The sequence below is a fragment of the Poromitra crassiceps genome (genome assembly GCF_964638095.1).
Source record: "Poromitra crassiceps genome assembly, chromosome: 19".
Lineage (NCBI taxonomy): Eukaryota > Metazoa > Chordata > Actinopteri > Beryciformes > Melamphaidae > Poromitra > Poromitra crassiceps.
Genome location: NC_139646.1, coordinates 17,729,770 through 17,752,946, shown reverse-complemented (window position 1 = coordinate 17,752,946; position 23,177 = coordinate 17,729,770). Strand labels below are relative to the sequence as shown.

The following is a 23,177-nucleotide window of genomic DNA, read 5'->3' as shown; positions in this document are numbered from 1 at the left end:
GACAATAAAGTATTGAATCCTGATTTCTAATGTTATTATTTGTCTGACTTCCTCTTGTTTCACAGCATTCATTCGTGTCCAGTGTGACAGACAACAAGCCGGTGAGGGAGCTGATAGCTGAGGCCAATGCTGAGGTCACCGAGGAGATCGAGGAACACAAGGAGGAGGAGGAGGAGGAGGACACAGAGGCACAACTGGTGAGCAGGGTCTACCAAATGATCAAATGGAACACATTTGTTATTGCTTGTTTATATCAAAACTAATCCAACTTATTTAGCTTTTCTGTTTGATATTATTACCCTCTTATTTTTTTGATGATGGCAAAGGGCAATGAGAATGGAAGACTGATTTTGTGGGCACACAATACGATTTTAGTTTTTATACCAAAGCAAGCTTTTTACTATAGTACAGTAGTGTCATCTGTTCTGAACCAGACATGTTGTAAAGCACTGCCACCATTACCAGATTTCCCTTTTATTTATATAGAGCAGCCAAATATCTTATATGACATAAGTTTGAGTACAAGACAAGTTTTCTGGTTTCTAGAGATACCGATGCACCAATCAAGTTGTTGGTTGTTGGCTGATTCCAATTGCTGCTGATATTTGTTTTTTTTATGGTGTGATCAGCTGATCTCCAGTCACCGACTGAAATTAGCCGTTTTATCCAGACTTTCTACTCGTAATGGCGCGTCACGTGCAGCATGTGCTTGAATTTAGGTGCTTACTCACCTCTTGCCACTGGTAGTGCATGAACACTTTTTGATTGCAGCTATTCTTTAGTGTGTTACTGGTTCTACTCTATGGTCATATGCTGTCAAATTCAAAAGACAACATCAGAAATTACCTCTCAATGCCAGGTGAATGGCATACCTATGCTACTAACGTTCTCCCACAAATTGTCTCATGGCTCGTACTTTTATAGCACACGTTCGCCTGCATTCCTGATCTAGAAATTGACATTTGTTTTTGTTTTTGTTTTTATTGGGCAGTTGAAATGTGGTCGTCTGATTACAATCAGTGCATCTGCATTTGGTTTCCGGCTTTGGGAGAAACCAGCATTCCTAACGTCTTCCAACTGTCTTTTCGATTTCTCTCCTCCAGGGACATAAACGTGCCCCATCTGATGTCAGCGTAGCCAGCTCCCAGGATGAGAATGTCCCTCTGTCTCCCTCCATCTTGGAATCAGTCGCTGAGAAGGTTGAGCCGGTGACACCCACGCCCACACCCACACCTACAGCCAACGAGTTGCATATGGCCAACCATGTTGTGGACAGTAGCTTTGTAGAGGATCCAACTGCCCATGAAGCTGTGGAACAAACAGAGGAGACCCCAAGCACTCCAGCTGAGGAAGGAGAGATAGAACAGAAACCAGAGGAACAGAAGCTTCCAGAAGCAGCAGTAGATGTTACCGAACCGGAAACAGAGAGTGAACCAGAACCACCTGCTAAAGAAATGGAACAGCTGGAGATAGCCGTTGAGGAGGAAAAGGAAGTTATGGAACTGGTGGAGATAGCCGTTGAGGACGAGAAGGAAGTTGACACAGCTGAGGTCCCAGCCAATCCAGAGGCCACCACCGAGAGTTCAGAGGTCGCTGAAGCTCCTCAGGAAGAAAATATGGCCGTCGTGGAAGAATCCAACCCAGTAGCTGAGGAGGAGGAGGAAGACCCTTACAAACATCTGACAATGACTTTGACGCTACCCGGGGAAGACAAGTTTGTCCCCAAAGAGGAGGATGGAGAGAAGCAGAAAGAAAAGGATCAAACAACCGCTGAGGAGGACGAGAAGACTATTCCAGATAAGGCTAAGGACGACAAAGAGAGAGATTCAGACTCGGGGATTGTCTCTACTGCAGATACTAGCAGCATGGACCTCAACCTGTCTATCTCAAGCTTCCTCTCCAAAACCAAAGAGCCAGGGTCTGTTTCCATACAGGTAACAGTTCACAGTGAAGACGCTCTATTGCAGCAAGGTTTTCATGAAATTGTCCAAAAGTCACATGTTTTAATCCAGCATTGAGGCTCCCATGACATCCACTTATCTGAAACAGTAGACAGAGAGCATTACGGACTTGCAAAGCCGCAGATAGATTTGTAAATCCTCCTGTCTCAATTCCCAGGAGTCCAAGCGTCAGAAGAAGACCATGAAAAAGACCCGAAAATTCATGGTGGACGGAGTGGAGGTCAGCGTAACTACATCAAAGATCATCACCGACAATGACACCAAGAACGAGGAGATGAGATTCCTGAGGTATTTGCCTGTCTTCATTTGCATGCACCCTGGTCATCAGTTTTATGCAAATATTATGCAGGATAATGAGTTTTTCCAGTAAGCTAAGTTTAGGACCTGACGTAAGCACTGTAGATGCTGAATCTGTTTTATTAATGATGAGATACTTAATACATTACCATTTCAAAACTCTGTAGAGACCCCCAGGAGAGATCATACCTGTCCCCTGCTGTGAGCGGCTTTCCAATTAAAAAAAAAACACACACAATTAACCTATTGTTCTTTTTCTTTATATCTCTTTGCCTTCCTCTTCTTTCCTGTCTTCATCCTCCCACACCCCACTTTCCTCCTCTTCCTCCTCCTCCTCCTCCTCAGGCGCCAGGAGCTGAGGGAGCTGCGTTTCCTGCAGAAGGAGGAGCAGAGGGCCCAGCAGCAGCTCAGTAACAAGCTGCAGCAGCAGAAAGAGCAGATCTACAGACGCTTCGAGCAGGAGACCACGGTGAGCCACTCGCCTCCTGACTGCTTTGAGATCTGTGATTTTAGGCTTTAAGTGTAATAGACAAATTCCATTGCTTTTGTATGAAGTCTTTTGACTTCCTGGTGTTCATAAACCACAGTTGAATGTCTTTACCATTGTGTAGGCCGGGGCCATCTATTCTCTTGGAATATGCGAACACCATGAGGGAACAGTTTTGCATGTAAAGACCTCATTGTTAGGCAATGTTATACAGGGGCATAATTTGACCTTCTCAAAAGGTAAACCCAACCCATCCAGATGTAGGAAAGGGTGAAAATGACTCATCAGACTTAGTTTAGGGGTGCAAACTTTGTGCGACTTACAGGTTATGAGTCTTTTGTGGGTTGTTCTACAAGCAGTTTCTGCATCGCAGCCCTGACATGATTCCCAGCTTTGTGAAACTCACAACATACAATTTTTGTTGAGATTGTCAATATGTCACAGAGGAGTTGATTCAGTTCTGTGGTCATTGAGGCAGTGTAGTTTTATGGTGTTTAGCAAATATGCTGTTAATTTTCAGTCTGTCCTGTCGCGATAAGCTTCAACTTGTAACGCCTGTTCGTCTTTTCTGCTGCAGTTTGTCCATGTTTTGGCATAATATATGTGCATTACATCAAATAATTTAGTAATTTTTGTGACCAATGCATCTGTAACTTAACTCAAGCACTGCCTTTTTGGGCTATATGGAATTTACTTGCCTGCCTTCTGTACCTTTGAAAACTTGCATATAGGTCTATGGTTAAGTGTGGCACTAAACTATACAAGAGACACCCTTTTTAAAGTTGCTCTTCACTCATTTGTCACATTTTTAATTCAAAACATCAGCGTAGGCAGGACTAAATAGCGCCCTGCACAATGACCCATCTGAAAGATATGATTTCACCTGTGATGTGACCCAAAATGTCATCTCTTTCTCTCCCAGAGTAAGAAGCGTCAGTACGACCAGGAGGTGGAGAACCTGGAGCGGCAGCAGAAGCAGACCATCGAGAGGCTGGAGCAGGAGCACACCACCCGGCTCCGGGACGAGGCCAAGCGCATCAAGGCCGAGCAGGACAAGGAGCTGTCCAAGTACCAGAACATGCTGAAGAACCGCAAGAAGGAGGTACGCATCTGGACCTCTATGCTCTAACCACAGGGGAACCCTGCTCCCTTTAGCACCTTTTCAATTCCCTAGCACAGTGGTTCTCAAAGTGGGATCCGGGGACCCCCAGCGGTCCTTGAGAGGGTTCCAGAGGGTCCCCAGCAAAAAGGGGGATAATTTATTTTCACTATAATTCCATCCATAAGTAACACAATGACAGAATGTAGGACTATTTTGGTCATGGGTTTCATATACGTTCTGTAATAAAAACATCTCTAAAAGCAAAGATCGTATCAGATGAGGGACCCTGGGACAAAGTCTTATCAAATGGGGGTCTATGGTCTTAATTTGTGTCAGTTTAGGGGTCCTTGACGTTAAAAAGTTTGAGAACCACACTGCCCTGATGGGATAGCTCCATGGCTATGGAACTTAGATTCTCACACACACACACACACAAACACACACACACAAACACAGATCAAATGCATATCTCTGTTGTGGCTTGTAGGTGTTTACATAGCCACCGTTTAGCTGTGTGAGAGGGCTAAATCATTCTTCCCTGCCACTTCTCACGTATGTGCTCATGCAGCACTGATGCAATAACAGACGCCTTTTGTCTCATTCTCTTTTCCATCCATTGCTTGCGGCTACCATGGCAACAGGGCAAACAGGAAGGACTGTCACCCAAGCATGTGACACATGCTATCATGAAACGTATTAGAGAGGATATTATCCAAGCCCCGCCGGAGGAGGTAATGAGGGTAGTTCAGCTACGTTTGCGGTGGATTTTCAACTAAGTCTCAGACCATTTCTACAACTCAACTCCTTTATTGAAAACTTTTTTTTTTTTTTTTTTTGCTTGCATGCGTCAAATTAGCCACCAAAATGTTTTTGTGTGATGATTCTTGTTTACAAAATGACAGCGCACTGCTGAAGAGTTGCTTCTTCTGCTCTTGCTATAAAACTTGAATGATTTGAATCGTTTTTCATCACTTTCTCCAAACCTATGGACTGCTCTGTTTTATTGCTGCCATTGTCTTCCACCTACCTGAGTTTGCAGTGCCCATCAATGCGTCAGTGTGCACATATAGCTAGCGGTGTTTAGCAGGCGTGCGTGCGTGCGATGTGTGGGAGGGTAATGCATTGTGATCCACAGGGAGTGGCCCACGTTATGATTCAGTCCTTTCACTTGTCCTCCTGCACGGTCTGCAACGCCCCCATCCAGGATGTAAGTGAAACCCCGCTGTGTTCATGCCTCCTTACATTTGGAAACTGGCCTTTTTCTTCTGTCTCTTTATACAGTATGCATCATTATACTCTTGAGATCATATCAAAGAATCTCTCGTGTGCTTAAATACCGAGAGCAATTATTAAGAGCAAATTAGTGACATGATCTTCTGCCCTTTTCACAGAAAGATGGATGTTAGATGTATTTCACGGCGAAAAAATTGATTGCTGTACGTCAGTTGTTTTTATCCAGTAATTAACTGTCAATTATTGGCTCAGAACGGCACAGGGCCTTGGCCAGTATTTTACGTTGAGTACTCATCATTAAAAAAGTTGTCTAGGTGACAGGTGTATGACTACTGCCCAGCTCTGAGCTCTGAACATGCTAATTTTAGACTCCAAAGGACAGTTTGTAAAGGGTTGGATGCTGTTCGTATGGCAGCAAGACCCATGTAACGTTTATTTGTTTGGTGAGCCAAGTAGGTCAGATTGAGGCCATGCTTAGCCTGTGGTGAACTTGGCAGAAAGCCTGTAGCCTAGCAAACACACACACACACACACACACACACGGCCTCATAAGGGGGTCCCCCCCCCACTGACATGATCCTACCCCCCTCCATCATATGTCACTTTAAAGAAGTTTATATTTTGCACTTTATATTTTGTGGTTGTTAAAGTCAAATTCCTCGTTTGTAATCTGATTACTTACCGTGGCTATTAAAGTGAATCTTGAATAAGGTCTGTCCTGCTCACTGTCTTGATGACGGTACCTGTTGCAGGAGGCGCCACTGAGCCGGTACTTCCTGCTTGTTCAGTGTAGAAATGGCTGTTGCTCCATTTAAAAGAGCTAAGAGATCGTGGGAATGAAAGTTCAGTGATGATTCCCTGGTAGTCAGTGCCTTTCTCAGCTTCATTTGTCTGACACTTGTTGGAGTTTTCAGTGTTTCCCACAGGATTTTGAGAATTTGTGGTGGGGGACCGCAGCCCCCCTAGGGGGGTGCGGGGGCATGGCCCCCCGCGAGATTTTTTTAAACATTTTAAAGTAAAATGCATGAATTTGGTGTACTTTGAGAAAGCTTAAGAGCAAAATTAAAAGGCTAGATCTACATTATGAAGAACATGTCATCATTACTGTGCTGTGGGTTTACAATGACAAACTAAATTTCTCCCTATAGGTCAGGGATACTCAACTTGCTTTGCCACTTTCGTGAAATGATAGAAGGCGAGGGGCCAGTTAATAAACAAACAATATACATTTTTCTGTAGCGGATTGTAGGTTTTTGGGGTGTCAGCCGGAGTTTAGGCTGACAGTGTTGTGCACACCGGATAGTTAGTTAGGTTAAGTTAGTTAGGTTAAGTACATACATAAGTGCCTGGGTAGCGAGCAGATGGCGGTATTTGACAATTTAGCAGCTAAATCATACATTATTGAAAGATATTCCATATTCCAGACTGAAATGCTATAACAGAAGTATTGGCCAGAATGACATGAACATTTATTGGACACTTATTCAGCGGATATCTTGCATGTTGCGTTCAGGTGCACTGTAATTTTTTCAACATCAAACATCTTATTGTGGCGGTCAAAATATTATTGTGGCGGCCCGCCACAAATTCCTTTATGTATGGGAAACACTGGTTTTGTTTGTAGTGGTGTCTGTGAATCGTATGCAAAACCTATCAGTCGGCCAGCTGTTGGCTCCCTCATGCTGCCTGGTCAGTGTGTGTTGGAGTGTGTGTGTGTGTGTGTGTGTGTGTGTGTGTGTGTGTGTGTGTGTGTGTGTGTGTGTGTGTGTGTGTGTGTGTGTGTGTGTGTGGGGTGGATATTCAGGTCCCCATAACACACCTGGGCCTGTGTAGTCTGAACATGTGTGTCTTTGTTCCCTCAGGAACAGGAGTTTCTCCAGAAGCAGCAGCAGGATCTGGACAGCGCTCTGAAGAAGATCATCCAGCAGCACAAGCTGGAGCTGGCCACCATCGAGAGAGACTGCCTCAACCACAAGCAGCAGCTTCTCCGAGGTAAAAGAGGAATGGAAATAGACTTGATTTACTGTCGGCTGGATTCATCTGGCCGGTTGCTTTAGTGCCAGTTGCCCTTGCACTGTTTACCACCTCAAGCCTGGGTTATATTCATTTGATATTTGATTGATCTCTGTAGGGACATTCTGTTTGAATCTGCACCCTCCACATTAAGGTCAGTGCACAGGGTCAGATACAGAAGAGTGTCCCCCCCTAGAGCTGTTAGGGAACGAGTCGCTGCGTTTCCGATCTGCTAGTAGTTCCCAGCGAAGTGGACTGCCCAGGGTATTCAGCCATATTACTTCACATGGCTGGTGATGACCCTGTGCAGTCCAGTCCACTTCCCTGGGAACTGCTAGCAGATCGCAACGCAGCAAGTGTCTTGCTCAAGGACACTTCAGCAGGGTTTCTCACTACATCATCCTGATGTCCCATAGCACTTATCTGAAAGCAGAGCTTACAAAATGGTTTGCAAAAAGGCCATAAAACAAGAGACAGAATATATATTACAAGGAAAATGGATAAATCCATGCTTCCCTAGAGTAAAGAATGCTAGCAGCTACAGAATGGATAAGTCTTTCTGTGAGATTGCGTTGCACCTTTCTCTCTGGCAGACCGATCTGATTCAAATAGTATTTGCAAATTGATCTTTGTATTTGTATTTGTTTGAACCATCTCAGAGAACGAAATGGCCCGGGGTTTACTGCATCATGATCATTCAAATAGGCACCAGTAAAAGTGTCAATCAAGACGTTTTATTACATAGACTTTCACTTTCCTGGCATTGTCTTTGCGGTAAAACCCCCGCCCGTTTCATACTCGGAAGTGGGTTCATGCAAATACTAATCGTGTGACTCGTGAGAGAGAGAGCACGGAACATAAACAGGACATGTGTAGCAACCCAGATCAACTGTAAACAAGTTCCTTCTGAAGACTGAAGTGCAGCCCGGGGCCTCTGTCAGACCACAGTCTAATTCCTGCTAATGCCGACCGCAGCCCCAAACGACTCCGCCCGCAGTGAGCGGAAGAACGCGAGCACTGCCTGGGCCCTCATCCCATGCTTCATATGCCAGGAGCTGTCAGAAGTGCTCACTGAACCAAGTCACGCCAAGGAAGGTATAACTGTGCCCGAGAGGCTCCTAAACAGCCTTTTCAAGGAATGGAAATGATTGGTGTGTTCAAAGCTGAGATGCTGAAACCTACTCATTAGTACAGCTGATGTTAGTTGACAGTTGAAGTATTTCTGGCATTCAGCCGTTCGCCTCTAATGAGTGGTGGCTGAATTCAACCCATGACTGTTGTCACATGTCCCCCTCTTCTATCCCACCTTTCCCGTCCCTCTCCACTGTATGCTCTCTAATAAAGAGGTGTGTTTTTGAAGAGATGTTCCCCTCCGATAAGCCTACGAATCGCCCTCCTGTGCGACCATTGAGCTTTGTCTCTTTTGTTTGCTTGTGTGCCTGCGTGCAGCGCGGGAGGCAGCCATGTGGGAGCTGGAAGAGCGCCATCTGCAGGAGAAGCACCAGTTGTTCAAACAGCAGCTGAAGGACCAGTACTTTATGCAAAGACATCAGCTGCTGAAGAGACATGAGAAGGTACAGATGACACCGGATCAATACTGTATATATTGATTAGCTATTGTAGTACTGTTAACTGAGCCCCACATTTTCCTTTGATCATTCTGATCTCAGAGTTAACCGAAACAAAACACTATCCGTTACAGACTTTTCTTTTCTTTTTTCTCTTTTTTTTCAAGTTTTCAGTTTATTTGGACACACATAATTACTGTTTTTACTGCTTCCTTTCCATTTTTTGCTTTGTTTTTTGTTTTTCCTGATAAAGGTCCTGTTAGAAGAACTGGCTTCAAGAAATCTGCTTATATATTTGGAATTTGAAGTTGATGCTCTTATTTGGCAGAGAATCTCTTTCTCTTGCTGTTGTAAGAGATCTGAGTCAAATGCTATTTAAAACATAGAGGGGGGAAATGATAGGTTTCCCTGGCTGGCAGGGAAAATCTGGGCAAATACCTGAACAGCTAATATGTCCTTGATCAAGTTATGAAACTCCCACCTTCTCCAGCAAAGCTGCTGTCAGCATAACTGTATGACGAACAACTGTATGATTTCTAAAGCAGGGTCGTGCTACAAAAGAGAATGCATCCTGAGCAAAATCTTTCAATGGGAAAAAAAAGCTAACTCCATGTATCTGTCCCTGTGTCTGTCCTGTGCAGGAGATGGAGCAGATGCAGCGCTACAACCAGCGTCTGATTGAGGAGCTGAAGAACAAGCAGACACAGGAGAGGGCCAGGCTGCCAAAGATCCAGCGCAGCGAGGCCAAGACCCGCATGGCCATGTTCAAGAAGAGCCTCCGCATCACCGGAGCGGCCATCACCCCCGAACAGGAGAGGGACAAGATCAAGCAGGTGAGGAGGAAACTGTCATCTCATAGCCACTCTTTTCCATGTGGCTCAAATTACTCAATGAAGCAAGTCATTTTTCATTTGACCTCATTTAGTTTGATGGGCCGCCCCCATATTATACATTGAGTCCAAACTTCTTACAACTTTGGAAGTTGGAATAATGACCTGAGAACATGGTTATTATAGTTTTGCATTTTAACTTTTTTAATTTAATTTTAATTTTTAACTTTTGTTTTCAATTTCAGTTTAATTTTAATTCGTTTTTAAAGCAGATTTGCAAGTGTAGTTATTTCGTTTAGTTAATGCTTAGCTTTTGTTTAGTTTTTATTAGTTTCACTGTTAGTTTTAGCCTTTTTTGTGTAATATAGAATATTTGTCCAGGGCGAGATTCAAAAAGTATTTTTTTAGTTAGTTGTTATTGTTGTTGTCGTTTTGTAAAGCCTTGTTTTTGTTTTATTTCAGTTAAACGAAAATGTTTTTTTCCACAAATACTTTTCGTTATTATGTTAGTTTTGATTAACGATAATAACCTTGCCTTAGAAGCCTCATTTTAGTGGTGTCTCTCCTCCCCCACTTCAGTTTGCAGCCCAGGAGGAGAAGAGGCAGAAGAACGAGCGTCTCCACCAGCACCAGAAACATGAGAACCAGATGAGAGACCTGCAGCTACAGTGTGACGCCAACGTCCGCGAGCTGCAGCAGTTACAGGCACAGACATTTTAAATGCCTCATTAAATTCAACCTTTACAAAGGTTTAGCATGGTTTAAGGACATTTAAGGAGATACAAAAAGCTGTACAACATGTAACACACTTTCTCATGTGTAGGAACATGGACACATACAGTAGATGTCCATTTTATTTGTGTTTCATAACAAAGCCACACAGACTGTATTTACACATAGCCTGGAATTAACAGCTGCTAAGTGTTTGGTGGCAATAAGAATTTTATTTGGCTGATAAATCACTGGCTGGTAACATATATTGAGATGAAAACATTTTAATGCCTCAGGCTTCTAACAGGCTGCATATAATGCTGGCTCAGCACAAAGTAGTGGTGTCTAAGCCTCTGCAAAATTTGACATATTTTCATTGAAATATTACATATTTCTATGAAAAATAAAATGAATGTTCTTGACAGCCCGTGACAGTTAAGACAAAAAAAATATTTTGGACATTGTAAATACAGTACATGTGCTTCATATGGTCAATGACACGTACACAGACCAAATGCAGTTGTAAATCGCCGGCCATGACCCTCCTCGTGTGTCTTTCAGAATGAGAAGTGCCACCTGCTGATCGAGCATGAGACCCAGAAGCTGAAGGAGCTGGATGAGGAGCATAGCCTGGAGCTGAAGGAGTGGAGGGAGAAACTGCGACCCAGGAAGAAGGTACCCAGTACACCTCTGATAATATCCACCTGCCATGTACTCCTATGGCCTAAGTTAGGGCTATTTCCACTTTTCAATGTCATTTGTTATGTAGTTTTTCAGCCAAGCAATCTGATTCGTAACAGACGCGTTCTAGGCTCATTTTCGGGACTTGTTTCCTGACTGAACAGACAAAGTTTTTGTGTGTAGGCTACATTTGATTGGCCGTGTCTCTGCTTGATTGGCCATTTGATTACTACTGTTACTGGTAAATATGAAGTGATAAGCCACATATAATATACCTGATTATTTGTGTGTAATATTTGAAATTGGTATAGTATTGACTTACCCAGAGTGCCTTGCGGCCCGAAGAACACCGAGCTCCCGTCGGAAAGGATCTCTATAATAATATCATGATGTAATAATCTGATTCTGTCAGTGGTAAAAACAACAAGCTTGTTTAGTGCAGTAGGGGCATGTGGTTAAAGCGGCTGCCAACTGAAGCCATCTAGGTCAATACTGCACCACTTTCAAAGATTTCTGTTCACATGACTTGGTTATACATAAACAAATATGAAAATAGGTTCCAGGTTGAAAAATACAGAAATTCTCCTTTAACACGCATCATTGGTGATTGGATTGTGTTTGGATGGCGCAAAGTGTGAGCTTAAGTGGGTTTATCCAGGCTCAAAAAGCATCTGGGATTTGAAACATCTTTTCCATTCTTTTTCTCAGGCCCTGGAGGAAGAGTTTGCCAGGAAGCTACAGGAACAGGAAGTGTTCTTTAAGATGAGCGGAGAATCGGAGTGCCTTAATCCCTCCACACAGAGCCGCATCTCCAAGTTCTACCCAATCCCCAGCGTCCACTCCACAGGTTCCTAGGAGAAACCTGCACACACACACACACACACACACACACAACCACATACTTACAGATATGTCAACACAAACGCATACGCTTGAGTGTTCCCATACTTGCACATGGCGATGAAGTCACACACACTCAACAGACACACACACACAGTCTACATGGATGTAACCACACATACACTCATAAAGAGACTTGAGACTGAGCCTTTCTGCCTTGCCCCAGGCCTTTGGCAGTGATCAGAGGGTGTAAGGGGGGTTTCTCTCGTTGGACTTCAGGGTTTTCACCCGAGGCTGCACCTCTGACAGAGGATGGACTCATCCTCCGAGGAGAAGGTTCCCAGTTCCCTTTTTTGAGGACTTTTTTGCTCATTAGACCAATTTCTCCCATTATCATCTGTGAGTCGTTTTACCGTAACACTCCAGTTTTGAAATAATGATGATGAAGTTATGAAGGAGAGTGATTTTGTTTTTTGTGATTTAATTATTTTTTTATGAAGAATCCAGTGCCTGCAGAATTTGATGTTACTGGCTTATAAACCTTAAGCAGTTTATGATTTGATTTGATTTGCTGCTCGATTTTTCCTCCCAATTTAGAAATTTGCACTAAAGACAGGATAGCTTTTTTTATACAACTGAATCACAATGTAAGGTCAAATCTCAGGGTTCCTACCCAGGTATGGAAAGTCTGGAAAAGTTTAATAGTTTGGGAATTTAAAAAAATGTCTGGAAAAGTATGGAAATGTTGCGTTTCAGGTCCGATACACACACAATTATAGCTTCAGTTCTTTTTCCCCCAGATAGACGGATGCTTTTATTACCCAGGGCTCAGCAATGCATTATATCAAATACTGTAACCACCCAAATCAAATCCAGTCAATAACATGGGGTCTCAGAAAAATATGGAATTTTAAAATGGAAACCGTGCAGGAACCCTGACAATCATGTTGTTACCTAGTCAAGTCAAGTCAAGTCAAGTCAAGTTTATTTGTATAGCACATTTCATACATCTGATATATCTGATATTTGTTGCTGTGATCTGATCTGATAAATCTGATATTTGTTGCTGTGAAGAACAGTCTCCATCTATACAACGATATGACCTAGTTAGCAGGGGCAATACGTCTGCGTAAATCATATTGAACACCAGACAAAATCTCCAAAACAAATCAAAGTCTGGAAAAAGTATAGCATTTTTTTAATTGAAAATGAGTAGGAACCCTGAAATCTTGAGAATGGTAACCTTATCATTTACAGTATGATTGATAATGCATTAGAATGTACTTCTGATAGAGGAGAAATAGCACATTTTTACTATAAATACTGATGTAGGCAAGATGATACAGTATTTTTTTTTATGAAATCCTACAAATTTCCCCTTAGTTTATGATACATTAGGGGGTGAAATACCAGGCAGTCTTATGCATCAATGCAACTTTTAGCAGAAATGATTCCTTTCTTCAGGGTGTTCTTCAGCATGCCTTTCTATCTGGAGCACAACCCTTGAAACTCTGTTCTCTTATTTTTGCAAAAAGCCGTAAAATGGTGGAGGCCATTTTTGTCTTCTTTTTTTTTAGATACAGTGGAGGAGGCGTGGGAATGGTGTTTACATTCAGAGACAAAGTATCACTGTTAAACGGATAAGAAGGATATCACTGTGGTGTCGGAAAATGCCAGCCTGTGTTCTGGCGTTTTCATCAGTCTGTATAAACCTGTGTGGACCGTTAGTTGGTCTGTGTTTTTTAGGTCGCACCAGTTTAGCGCGGTTTGTGAGCAAAAATCGTGTATCTGCAGGAGGACGTTATTCAGGGGCGAATAAGGAATGCACATTTTCTCACTGATGTCCCATGCATTTTTGAGAATACACAAGAGGTTTCAACGGCCAAAGGGTCACAAAACTCTAAATTTTAAATTTAACTAAAAGAGTAAAAGAAAAGCATCTAAACTTTGGGTACATGTTTTTTTCTGCAACAGCAGGTTTTCTATTCCTCTTCATAAAGTATTTTGCTACCAGGTTGACCTGCATGGCTTTGTGTTTCTTTGTATTAAAATAATACTATTTTATTGTCATGCTAGCTTATAGCCCTAATACTTCAGAAAAACTGTATGGATATACTGTGTACCTGTTATGACCATCTTTTTAAGTGTTTTGGTCAAACTCTTGGTTCCATGCCAGCCGCCAAGGTAATATTTTCTTCTACTACTGTATAAAAACTGTTACTAATTAATGTTTCTGCATTACTTCATTCAACAGATTTTACTTCAATGTTCAAAGGAAGCAAAACAGAATTCACACTCTTGGCAGATGTTGTGTATGTAGGAATATGTATTACTGTATCTATTCTTAAAAGGTAGTGTAATATTTGATGCAGTTGTAAACAACCTTATTGCAAAAATGGACCTGACTGGTTTAGGCCATCTTGAACTCTGATTGGTTCATTTTATCATCTCATTGCTTTATGATTGGCTATTAAAAGTAAATTGAGCTGTTATGTACAAACAAAACGTAGCCTAATGAAGGAGTGCTGTGCACCTTTTAGCAAATGAAGATACTCTCTCAGTAGCTATTTATATGTAAACCTATCAGCCGTACTGCAGTATCTGTTGTAGTAGCTTGTTCACTCATTTCAGTTTTGCTGCAGATTTGCATTTCAAATGATCAAATGTTTAATTACAAAATTAATCAATTCTGTCAGTACTTGTCCTGTTGGTCACTTGGAGTTCCAAAATGTAAATTGATTAAATTCTGAATGTTTAGTGAAGAAATTGAAGAACTTTGATATTAAAATCATTATGCATTTTTTTAAGATAGATTTATAGTTTTTAGAGCCTGTGTAATGTAGATTTTCATTGTGCTGTAAATAAACTGTTTCCTCAACATGTACACTGTTGTAATGTTTAATCTTTATTGATTCCATTTAATAACAGTTATAATTATGTGGAAGTGATGAAAACTGACCAAATCCTAATTTTATACAAAATTGTAACAATTCATGACTTCAGAATAATACTGTAAGATTACAATTGTTAATAATATTAATACAAAAAAATATAGATATGCGCTTATGGTCTAATTAAAAAAGGCCCACTAAAAGCTGGTAAAAAAATCAACACTTCAATAAATCCAGCAAACTTAAAGAAATTGAAAAATACCCATAAGCCTGCTAAGAGGCAAAGTTAGAAGTTCATCAATACAGTAAACAAACTTATTCAGTACTATACATGATCATTGATTTTACAAATATAAATCAGCATAGTAAGTATTCATGAATATAAAAACAATTGCAATATTGCATCATACCTGTTTTAAAAAAATCTCCAAGTTGTTCAAAACAACAATTGTGTGCTCAGTACACTTACCATCCTTACATACAATATGTCAGAGAAAGCTCCATATAAAACAGGATTTAACCTCCAAATAGCATTTTTCTCAACCTCCATTGCTTTAAAAGTCCATATATTCACAAATAAGCCTCTCAAACACCAACGTGCCTCTTCCTCCTCTGAGTCACCAGTGTGTATTCTCCTGGTGGAAAACAACAAACGATCAAACATCAATAAAGTGGAAGTTGGCAGCATTGGGTATATGTGGCAGGCCTGGATCAAAATTGCAAATAATTCTTGGTGTTTGTTTTAACCTAGTTGGAGTGCCAGGTGGACGGAGTTTGCCACAAAGTAAAGAATAAAAGTTATGAAAGTTTACACGTGTACAGGGATACATTTGAAAGTCAGTTTACTAAGTTATAAACCCCACCCATTAAATCAAACATTCACAATTATTTGCAAATACTATTTGAAGCAGTTATAGGCAGTCAGCACTAACTAAGATAACTGACCTCGTTCACCCTTTTGTCCTCTTCGTCCCTCAGGCCCAGGAAGGCCTCGCTCACCTGTACCAGACAAAGTTAGAGTAGATTAAAAAAAAGGCTGCGTATTGAAAACAAAAAGTGCCTAAAGTAATTTTTGCAATCAAGAGACACAGAACTTTATGGTTTGAAAAGATACTCAGACATGTTAAAAATACTAGATCCTTAAAATGGGGACTCTTGTAGAGTCATTGTAGTCATTCAGTAAAAAAATTCTGAGAAACGCATAAAACACACTGAAATATACATACAGTAGCCTACAGAAAAAAATATCACACAATGAAACATGCTTTCATTCAACAATGAAAGGTAAGGAAAATACTGCACATTATTTTGAAATCGTCTCCTGCATGCAAGACACACTCACTTATTACCTCCGCCAAAAGAGGTTATGTTTCTGTAACCTTGCAAGGCAGCTGGATTCACGTGAGATCATGAGATCAGATTGTGAAAACAAACCATTTGGCAGCGTCAGGTTAATGTCGCCTAGCTTCCAAATGGATTCACGTAACACCACAAAACTTTGTAGAAAGGTTGGTCATGGGCCAAGGACCAACTGATTATCTTTCCACGGCCACTAGCGAAAAGGGGGTGTGGCAATGGCCGTGGCCAATCACAAAACGGTGCTTACTTTCCACACGGATTCAAACGCCACAAAACTTTGTAGACAAGTAGGTAATGGGCCAACTAAGAACTGATTACCTTTCCACGCCCACTGGCCAAACGGGGGAGTGGTAATGGGCATGGCCAATCACAAAAATGCGGCTAACTTCCAAACGGATTCACGTAACTAACACCACAAAACCTTGTTGAGAGGTTGACGCAGGTATGTTTGAATTGTTTGAATTGTTATATAAAACTGTTCTCCTCTACTATTGTATGATAAGTATGTCAGAAAATTAAAATTAAAAAATCCCCCTTTGTTTTAGATGCACCTCTGTTTCCTTTTTGACCGGGGAATCCCATGTCTCCTTTCTGTCCTGCTCTCCCAGGCGCTCCAACAATGGCCCCGTGGGCTGTGGAGGAAACATTAGTGTTATTCTACTGCACTGGGTCTCAAACGTCTTTGGCTTCAGTACCCCCTTTCCCTGATTTCTGAATCCAAGTACCCCCTTAACCCGATTACATCAAACTGCAAGAGAAAACTATAGCATAATGCAATGAATGAATGATAACCCCCTTTTGAAGAATATAACATTAGAAAATAAGAAATGGAGTGGAAAAAGTTGCAATTAGTGCCCCATAACAGAATTATTTTAACGTTTCATTTATTTTCATAATTTATTTTTCTCTCAAGTACCCCCTGTAGTACCTCAACGTACCCCTAGGGGTATGCGAACCGCAGTTCGGGGGCCACAGTTCTATTGGACAGTAGAACTACTGGACAGTAGAACTACTGGACAGTAGAACTCTTTGAACACATTAGTCCACAGTTCTTCTTCCTCTTCATATTTATTAGGGGAGTACTTCACCCACTTCCTTTATATTATTTAGCTAATGGTAAATGTATAATTTTAGTTGTTGAATGGCTGTTTACTTTTTATGTATTCCACCAAATCTGTTGCGTTTCCTTGGGAACCAAACCATCGGCTGTGTCCGGGGGGACCTGGAGGACCGGGTGGTCCTGGGGATCCTTGGACGACACGCTCATTGTGATCCTGTGCAGTGTCTCGTAGTAGACCATGGGCTGGAAGATAATTGTAAAAAAAAGTAAACATTGGTCTGAATAATAGGAAGAAAAAGTGACAACTAGTCTCTGCTGGGTGTGTTCACTCCTGTCTTACTTTCCCACTGCAAAAATGAAACCATAACTCAAGAGAAATTAACTTTACCCGAAGAGTCCATTTTGACCAGATAAGGCTGTAAATTACAACCTGCAGTTCATTGCAATAAGGCAGATTTTTTTAACACATGAGGTGTGACCACAACCACTGTCTTTTACAGCTGACCAGTTGAGTGGCTCCACTGGAGCAGCTAGGGGTTTAAACGAGGTGGCAACCTTTGCTTTATCACCAAATTGTATGTCTATAAAATACACCTGTTATTTTATTTTATTTTATTTTATTTTATTTTATTTTAAAAAATCAGTAAAAACGGTTTCATTATAGCTTTAGTTATTCACTTACCAGTGTTTGTTTCCCACCTAATGTTGCAAGAAAATCGTTTTTCATATTGCATATTGCAATTGTTTTTGATATTGCAGCTCCTTATGCTAATGAGCTGCTGCTCTGATTGGCTGTCCATTCTAGAAGGTTAAGAAGTTAAGTCCCCCCCACTGCCGGTTAACAAACTGAAATCACTTACATCTGAAGTATTCCACCAAATCTGTTGTGTTCCCATGGGAACCAACCCATCTGCTGTATCCGGGGGGACCTGGAGGCCCGGGTGATCCTGGGGGTCCTTGGACGACATGCTGATACTGTTCCCTCACAGTGTCACGCAGCAGACCATGGGCTGAACATGAGAGAACAAGGAATTTCAGAAATACAGGACGGCAGGGACAGCCCACCATACTCTGCCTCTGCCCCCCCCCCCCCCCCCCCCACATTGGCATGAACACAAACACACACCTTTACACACACATGACCTCCATGCCAAATTTGAGATTCTTAGGGCGAAAACTGTGGCCGGCAAAGCGCGGTGAACTTGAACCTGATGAACATTGTTGTTCATCAGGTAACAAACCTAAATCACTTACATCTGATGTATTCCACCAAATCGGTGGCGTTTCTAGGGGAACCAACCCATCGGCTGTACCCGGGGGGACCTTGAGGACCGGGTGATCCTGGGGGTCCTTGGACGGCACGATCATAGTGTTCCCTCACAATGTCCCGCAGCAGACCATGGGCTGAGAATGACATGATTGTGGTTAATGTGGTAAAAGATACAGCCAGGTCACATAACATACGGTACAGCAGCTAATGTACAGTACAATAGGTAGGGCTTTCTAAACTAATTATAACAGCACTTCAAGTATTAAAGAGTAGATTACAGGACAGTTAGAGTACAGTGTGTCACTCGTATACTGACAGCAAATGAGTAACACCAAGCAAAAACAACATTAATATGTACAGTTATGCACATGTTCATCAGAAAACAAGTCTTTATCCACTTACATTTGATGTATTCCACCACATCAATGGCGTTTTCACGGGAACCAAACCACCGGCTGTACCCAGAGGGACCTGGAGGACCGGGTGGTCCTGGGGGTCCTTGGACGACACGGTCAGAGTCCCTCGCAAACTCACGCAGCAGACCGTGGGCTGGATATCAGGGAATAATGCAACGATGCAACAAGCTAATTAAAGGTCTTCATTTCTGATTGCCAGACCTCACAATCATCAAAGTAATCAGATAACACTCACATTGAGAACTTGTGACTACTACTGTATCTGTGTATTGTGTGATTTGTGACATTGGGCTCGTAACTACCTAGATCACCTACAATTGATGTAGTTATTTGTGACATTGGGCTCATAACTACCGTAAATTCCGGACTATAAGCCGCGGCTTTTTCCCCGTTTTTTGGCCCCTGCGGCTTATATAACGGTGCGGCTTATCTATGGATTTTTTCAGCAAAAATAAAAATAAAAAACGGAATTCTCTCTTCTTTAGCACTCTTTCTAACTATAAATCCACTTCTGTTTTAATTTCCTCTCTTGCCCTCTTTTCACCACACCGCGGACACTGTGTGCACTGTAAAAAAAAACACAGGTGGTGTTGTGTTATGTTGTTTTGTTGAAATGTTAATAAATGGGAGCTTCCTCAAACAGCCATCTCTTTCCCGACAATCCCCTCTGTGCACGAACCCTTACATATGGTAATTAAACATTAAAACACAATTAAAAAAAAAAAAAAAAAAAAACATTAAAACACCCACGGCTTATAGTCCGGTGCGGCTTATAGTCCGGAATTTACGGTACCTAGATCACCTACATTTGATGTAGTCGGTTACTTTGACAGCCACGGTGGAGTAGTCTCCATCTTTCAGTGCTGTCCTGCTTTGACTGGTCCTGTAGTCGGAAGAGTGGATGATGCCCGACTCGCCTTGCTCTCCCTTGTGTCCCGGGGGTCCAGGAGGACCTGGGGGACCAGGAAGTCCAAACATGGCCCCCCTCAAACTGTCACCTGGAGACAAGGACACATGTCGTGGCTTAAAAAGAGAGCAGTGCCTTGAAAAGTGCAGTTCATTATGTGGTCATTATGCAGACAGTTTTATGAAGTGTAAGGAACATTATTTCATCTTCAAGTGTTTGTCAATGCTCCTGAAATGATACAGACAATTAAGCCTATTGCTTGTTCAGGCCTTTAAGCCTATAACAAAAGTTTATATAATTACGAGACCTCATTCCTTCTGATGATCTCTAATGTTGTCAATAACTCAGCAGAAAATGCAGAGACAGCGCCATGTGTTTTGAATATTTTTCCACAAAACTAAGCATGTGATCATCGTAATTAAATCTCGCCAGTCCCCTCAAACACACCCCAAAGCCCCTTCAACTTCAGAACCTGCAGGAGGTAGGAAGGAGTTTGTTGACCAGGAAATGAGCACTTTGAAACAGAGAGAGTGATCATGGTCCGCATCATTCAGCCCACCTTGATGAGAGGCTAATGAAGTTTGCCTAGTGCTTAATAGGCCATTTAGTGAGTCATCCCTTAACTGGTTGTTGCAACTATCCGTGCGTAAACGAGCGCACTTGGAGAGGCGCGCCTGGACAGGCGCGTTCACGACCACAGGAGTACATCTATATGCACGCGCCCAGGCACGAGCGTCAAGAGCGCACCCAGCGCACCTGTAGCAGTGACGTCAAGTCACACCTACACATGTTTTCTCAATGGACTCATTAACGGGGGGTGGGGTTTTCTATATACTATGCTCCTCAAATGATTTCTTGTCAGTGTGTAAAAATAAATGAACGAAAGAGAACACCACTCTCAGTCTGCCTTCTTTCAAACAAAATGATGTCTGCAAAAGCTGGTGCCGAAAGCCGGGAATAGAAAGAAAGAAAAGACGAAAAGTCTATTAGTTTGCATGACAAGAAAGAAGACAGAACAATGGCTGATCGTCTGAAAGCAAAGAGATCTTCACTCCGCGCATCTGTAACAAAACAACTAAACAAGATTGACGATGAACTTGGTAAAAACCAACCAGATACCGACCTACTGGAAGAGTTGATGGAACAACTAATGATGAAAGAGGAAGTTTTATACGGAGTGGACGCGGACATTGAGGAACAAACAAAAACGGAGGAATTGGAGGAAGAAGTGACAAGAGCTCTTGAGTACAAGGAACAGATCACACTCAGAAAAACTAAAGTAAGAAGAGCTATGAGGAGAGCGCATACAGATGAAGCTTCGTCTTTAGAAGCGGAGCCCGTGCGTAATAATGTGAAACTGCCAAAACTTGTGATTGATCGATATGCTGGAGATATCAGCCAGTGGCAGTATTTTTGGGGACAGTTTGAAGCTGCTGTGCATAAAAATCCCCATCTGACAAAAGCAGACAAGTTTAATTATCTGAGGTCATATCTCACGGGTGCAGCCGCTAATGTGGTTGCAGGCTTGCCATTGACTGAAGCCAATTATGATAATGCAATCCAATTGCTCCAGAACAGGTTTGGTCGAAAGGATTTGGTTATTAATGCTCATATGACCAAACTCCTAAATCTTACTCCTGTTAAAAATTCCACTGATGTTAAAGCCCTCAGATATTTATATGATAACTGTGAAATCCAAATTCGTAGTTTGTCTTCTATGGGAGTCGTTTCCAACACGTATGGTAGTTTGCTGTGTCCCATTTTAATGAAACTCATACCGGAGGAACTGACTGTGGAATTCAGCAGACAAGTAGAAGAGGATGATGTCTGGAAGGTTGAAGAACTGATGGGATTCATTCAGAAAGAGGTGGACAGCCGAGAGCGCGCCGCCAACATGAATCAGAGCGCAAACAAGGAGCGCGTAAAGGAACGTGAAAAGGAACCACATGGCGCATGGGAATTGCGCACAAAACGACATAATCAGATGACAACATCTGCGCTTTATTCCTCAAATCAAATGGACAGACAATATTGTTTTTTCTGTGAGAAATATGATCATCTGTCTAAACGGTGCAATGAGATGTCTGTGCCTGACAAAAGAGACAAATTGAAAAAACAAGGAAGATGCTTTGTGTGTTTTGGAACTCGACATATGGCTAAAGATTGCCGTACCAAAGGCATTTCTTGTGAAAATTGTAATCGACGTCATCACAAAGCCCTTTGCTCCTATGATGGAAATGAATCGACCAATATAAATGATCCAGCTACTGATGCCGTGATTACAATGTCTCCAACTGAATCCAAACGAGAGACAGTTCTCCTTCAAACTGCGACTGTCTGGATAGAGACCCCAGTAAAAAGGCAACTCACCCGCTGTTTGTTTGACGGAGGGAGCCAGCGCAGCTTTGTGTGCCAAAATATCTCCCGTGCGCTAAACCTCCCCAAAATAGGTGAAGAGACTCTTAAACTACACACATTTGGCTCTGGTGTACCAAAAACTATCACCTGTAATAAAGTAAAACTAACATTGAGTAACATCAGAAATGGCCAAAGTGTAGATCTTGATGTTCTAGAAACACCACGAGTTTGTAGTTCTATTATGAGGGTGGCGGGAGAAGAATTACGCAGAGAACTGGAGCGCAAAGGCATGCAACTAGCTGACACGGCCGTGAGTGGAATGGAGATGCAAGAACTCGGAGTATTGATCGGAGGTGATCATTACTGGAAAATTGTGTCTGGAAAATTAGAACGCCTCTCTGGATCATTGGTTGCGCTGGACAGCAAATTTGGATGGCTCATACAAGGAGCTGTATCCATGCTGAATGTAACCTCAGAAATAGGACCCACAGATGTGGGAGCTCTACACGTGAGTGTTGGACTGGAAGATCAAATAAATCAAACACTGCGCTCCTTTTGGGAAACTGAATCCATCGGGATTGTAACTGAAAAAGAATCAAAGAAAAGTGACGAGGAGACAATGCAGATTTTTGAAAATACTATCCAGTTCAAAGAATCAAGATATGAGGTAAACTTACCATGGAAAAATGAAAACAATGACCTATCTTCCAATTATCATGTTGCTAAAAGACGTTTTGATCAGCTTATAAAAAAGTTTAAAACTAATGTGCCACTTTTTGACAAATACAGTGCAGTTATTCAGGATTACATCAACGAGGGCATAGTGGAATATGTTAAAGAGGCCAAAACAAATAATCCTCTTTATTATCTTCCACACAGAGCTGTCATTAAAGAGGAGCGTTTAACCACTAAGCTCAGAGTGGTGTTTGATGCCTCTTCAAATGCTCCTGACTGTCTATCTTTGAATGATTGTTTGATGACAGGCCCTAATTTGAATCCTGAATTACTCAGCATCCTGTTAAAATTCAGACAACATAACGTGGCATTTATGGCTGACATAGCAAAAGCTTTTTTGCAAATATCAATTCGTGAGCAGGACCGAGATGTATTAAGATTTCTCTGGATTGATGACCTGCCCAAACCCAATGAAGTCAAAATGAATATTATGCGCATAACCAGAGTCCCTTTTGGCG

General features: G+C 42.0%; 2 protein-coding genes across 2 annotated transcripts in view; one reads left to right on the top strand and one right to left on the bottom strand.

The window, feature by feature from the left end:
• Positions 1 to 14,607, top strand: part of LOC310793676 (STE20-like serine/threonine-protein kinase) — a 28,167-nt gene extending 13,560 nt beyond the window's left edge. The window contains exons 8-18 of the mRNA XM_083655529.1: positions 66 to 197; positions 1,104 to 1,934; positions 2,119 to 2,249; positions 2,604 to 2,727; positions 3,668 to 3,847; positions 6,943 to 7,072; positions 8,543 to 8,667; positions 9,303 to 9,494; positions 10,071 to 10,196; positions 10,764 to 10,877; positions 11,592 to 14,607. Coding sequence (XP_083511655.1) covers positions 66 to 197; positions 1,104 to 1,934; positions 2,119 to 2,249; positions 2,604 to 2,727; positions 3,668 to 3,847; positions 6,943 to 7,072; positions 8,543 to 8,667; positions 9,303 to 9,494; positions 10,071 to 10,196; positions 10,764 to 10,877; positions 11,592 to 11,738 — 2,232 coding nt within the window. The 3' untranslated portion in view covers positions 11,739 to 14,607. The remainder of the gene's footprint in view (positions 1 to 65; positions 198 to 1,103; positions 1,935 to 2,118; positions 2,250 to 2,603; positions 2,728 to 3,667; positions 3,848 to 6,942; positions 7,073 to 8,542; positions 8,668 to 9,302; positions 9,495 to 10,070; positions 10,197 to 10,763; positions 10,878 to 11,591) is intronic.
• An 85-nt stretch (positions 14,608 to 14,692) lies between these two features.
• LOC310794104 (uncharacterized protein) overlaps positions 14,693 to 23,177 on the bottom strand; it is a 35,422-nt gene continuing 26,937 nt past the window's right edge. Inside the window, exons 44-51 of the mRNA XM_083655999.1 lie at positions 19,526 to 19,717; positions 18,706 to 18,852; positions 18,288 to 18,437; positions 17,894 to 18,043; positions 17,127 to 17,276; positions 16,525 to 16,605; positions 15,560 to 15,613; positions 14,693 to 15,249 (exon numbers count right to left, since the gene is read on the bottom strand). Of these exons, the coding sequence (XP_083512125.1) occupies positions 15,200 to 15,249; positions 15,560 to 15,613; positions 16,525 to 16,605; positions 17,127 to 17,276; positions 17,894 to 18,043; positions 18,288 to 18,437; positions 18,706 to 18,852; positions 19,526 to 19,717 (974 nt within the window). The 3' untranslated portion in view covers positions 14,693 to 15,199. The remainder of the gene's footprint in view (positions 15,250 to 15,559; positions 15,614 to 16,524; positions 16,606 to 17,126; positions 17,277 to 17,893; positions 18,044 to 18,287; positions 18,438 to 18,705; positions 18,853 to 19,525; positions 19,718 to 23,177) is intronic.